Here is a 3,349-nt window from a genome sequence, read left to right on the forward strand (position 1 = left end):
ACATGCCAGGCATAGAATGGTGGATCTACAGGATTCTTGTATGCATATTTGATCTTTACACTATAGTTAAGCTGTTGTTTTCTAAACTCTTCGCTTAGTAAATTTTCTTACTAAAATTGCAAACTTTCTGAGGGTCTTTGTTCATTGGCTGTGTTTGTCCTGAGTCACTGCAATCTGCCCTGCCAGGCAACACACCCGGTGGGGGAGCTCTTATCATTATAAATGTATTAATGAATAAATACACAAAGGGCCAAAACATTCCTTCTCTTCTTTTCGACTGGAGAGGACCTGAAATCCTATCTGACTAGCTTACTAGAATCCCAAATTCTTTATCAGAAGAGCATGGAATGGAAATCAAAGGAAACTGAAATTTGAATGGAATGGCAGCAGTGGAACTTTCCAGCCTTACCTCTAGCTTCTGAGGCCACCATGAAGTATAACTTCCTGAGGTGTAGGAGGAAACTGAGAGGGAGACAAAAGTAGCAGCTTCCTGAAATCAGGGCATGTTACCCAAGTCAGAGTACTGAGAAATGCATCAGTCCTGGCTCAAGCAAGGCCATTGGAAGGTCGGTTATCAGTTATCACAGTGTAAGTATAAGAACATGGACCCTGAATTATCTCCTTGCATTCAGAATTTGATGGTTGAAATCAGAATGATGCCTGGTATCAGGTACGATTGCTAATAAAAAAAGAGTGACTTACTAATGTTGGAAAGTGAAATTTGGAAGTCCATTAAAGGGGAACTCAACAAATTCCTTATTGAAGAAAGAGGCAAATTCTCCAATGAAGATCCCTTCTGCTGAGCCATGAACTTCCCCTTTCACTATAGGCAGCTCACCCCACCTGGGGTTACAATTATTGCTGCAAACATTAGGCAACTGCAGCAGCAAAAGGAGCAGCAGCAAAAGCATCCCTATATCATTTCGGCCGCAGCCCCAGACAATCCCTTTCCCCATTTGCCTCCCTACATCACAGTTACCATTATCAGTAGCTACCTAGTCACTCTCACATCCCTCAGGGTGATACACGGCAATCGCTCTTTTGCAAGAAAGTTTTCTAGATGTGGCTGAGCATGTCATCAGCACCTCAGGAGGATTCCACTATTCTTGTTGTTCAAGTGGCAAAGGGTCTTTGGTGAGCCAGGTGGTTTCTGCCACTGTGATTATGATAATTACTGGGCAGGTGATCATCCTTCCTCACAATCTCAAACTTCTGCAAAGTTAACTTGAGCTGGAGGTAATTGACAGCTTGGCACTGAGGCAAAGAACAAATTAAATCCCGGTTTGGCATTGAGGATAACTTCCTGAATGGAGGCCAATTTGTAGGGGAAATGGCAGCCCCAGCATAAAATCTGCATAAAATCCTTAGCGCTGGCCAACAGCATTTCTCTGTGTAGTCTTCTATAACTGTTGCTCTCATTTTGTCTCACAACAACCCTGTGAAGTAGGCTAAGAGGAGAGGGAGTGGCTTGCTCATAGCCACTGAGGGAATTAGACATCTGAGCTTTCAGCATCCCATAATCTGTTCACACCACCTCGACACCGCATGCATACTCCGCTCGAGCCCGTTAAGCAGAATGAATGGTGAGAGCACTGAGCCTACAGTACCATGTCAAGTAGCAGGATAAAAATACAGTTTTTATTGCTTCCCATATAAAAATACTCCCTGAAAATAGGAAACTTAACTTTATTCTTTTTTTTTTTTTAACACAAAGGAGCATTCCAAAAAATAGTAATAATAATTCCTCGAACTGCAATATGAAGGGGGTACAGTCTCTTCAGTAACCTTGTGGTTCTACTGCCCTATTCCCACCTCATTGGATGGCATGTGTTAGACCCAGACTCGATGAGAGACCAGTCCTGTCCAGCTGCAGTCAAAGTCTTCCTGGAGATTCCGACTTGTATCTTCTTGATAGGGTAGAGAGTCACAGTTACAGCATTCTACCCAAAGGCAGTGGATCCATAGGTCTCTTAACACAGCTGAGACTAAGCATCTGGGCTGGTACCAAGACCACTGAGTGAACTTGTTGGGTGAGCCAAGGCTTGGTCTCCCCTGACCAACCCCAACACTCAGTCGTCTCTGACATACTAATCCTAGTATGCCACTGGCAACCCATGAAGTAAAGCTCAATGAGTTAAGCAAGAGGAGAACGCTCAACTTTTTTGTTCTGAACTCCATCTTCTCATCAGCTTGGAAGCTGCCCCATGGACATCTTTGTTACGCAGAGTGTAGATGATTGGGTTGAGCAGAGGCGTGATCATAATGTAGAAGACAGCTATTTTCTTGTCAAAATTAGAAGCTGTGCCCAGCCCTGGTCTCATATACATTGTGATAACGGTACCATAAAACACCGTGACTACCAGCAAGTGGGAGGCACATGTGGAGAAGGCCTTGCGTCGGCTGACAGTTGACTGCATTTTTAATACAGAGGAAAGGATGAGCCCGTATGAGGTCAGGATAACAGAAAGGGGACCCAGGAGGATCAGAGCAGCTGTGGTGAAGACAACAGACTCTGTGACATGAGTGTCAGCGCATGCAAGTTTTAGCACCACCGGCAGCTCACAAACGAAGTGATTGACGTGGTTGGGCCCACAGAAGAGGTGGCGGAAGGTGCAGCTCACATTTATTGTGGCGAGAAGGATGCCCCCTCCCCAAGACGTGGAGGCCAGCTGCAACTGGTGCCACCTGTCCATCAGAACAGCATAAAGAAGAGGGTGGCAGATGGCCAAGTAGCGGTCATAGGCCATGGCCGCTAGCAGAATGCATTCCGTGCCTCCCAGGGACAAAATCATGTGCATCTGGATAGCGCAGCGGGCTAAGGAGATGGCGCCATTTCCAGTGAGAAGGTTAAAGAGCATCTGGGGCAACGTGGTGGTGACGTAGCAGATCTCAAGACCTGCCAAGTTGGTGAGAAAGAAATACATAGGCGTGTGAAGTTGGGAGTCGGCCCACACCAGCAGGATGATGATGGCGTTTCCCACAATGCTGAGGGTGTAGATGAGGAGGATTACCACAAAGAGCAGAATCTGTGTCTTTCGGTCATTGGTGAGGCCCACTAAGATGAACTCTGGGATAGACGTGAGGTTCCCAGCCCCCATTTTGGCCTGTGTGCCTACAGGAAAAGGACAGCAATGAGAAAGAATTACATCCAACAACATACCAATCTTAAAATAGACACATTTTGCTCACCATAACACTGGAGTAAATCCAAAACCAATCCATTCACAGCTAAATCCTAACAAGGGCTTTATAAGCAGCAGAACAGAGTCCCTCTGTCATACTTGGCCGTACAGCCATGCACGCTGGGTGCTACTGCTACACATTTTGGGAACTGCTTCTGCAGACAGTG

The 3,349-nt window shown here is 45.9% G+C and overlaps 1 protein-coding gene across 1 annotated transcript; it reads right to left on the minus strand.

Annotated features, from left to right (window-relative positions):
• Positions 1-2,153: 2,153 nt before the first annotated feature.
• On the minus strand, positions 2,154-3,098 carry LOC136653811 (olfactory receptor 2D3-like). Its single transcript, XM_066630692.1, has one exon. It carries the CDS (start codon positions 3,096-3,098, stop codon positions 2,154-2,156), a length of 945 nt encoding a protein of 314 aa, XP_066486789.1.
• Between the last annotated feature and the right edge of the window lie 251 nt (positions 3,099-3,349).

This window comes from Tiliqua scincoides, chromosome 5 (assembly GCF_035046505.1).
Source record: "Tiliqua scincoides isolate rTilSci1 chromosome 5, rTilSci1.hap2, whole genome shotgun sequence".
In the NCBI taxonomy this organism is placed as follows: Eukaryota; Metazoa; Chordata; class Lepidosauria; order Squamata; family Scincidae; genus Tiliqua; species Tiliqua scincoides.

What these genes read in the sequence shown, in the direction of transcription:
- LOC136653811 (XM_066630692.1), bottom strand. Translation starts at nt 3,098, where the DNA reads ATGGGGGCTGGGAACCTCACGTCTATCCCAGAGTTCATCTTAGTGGGC.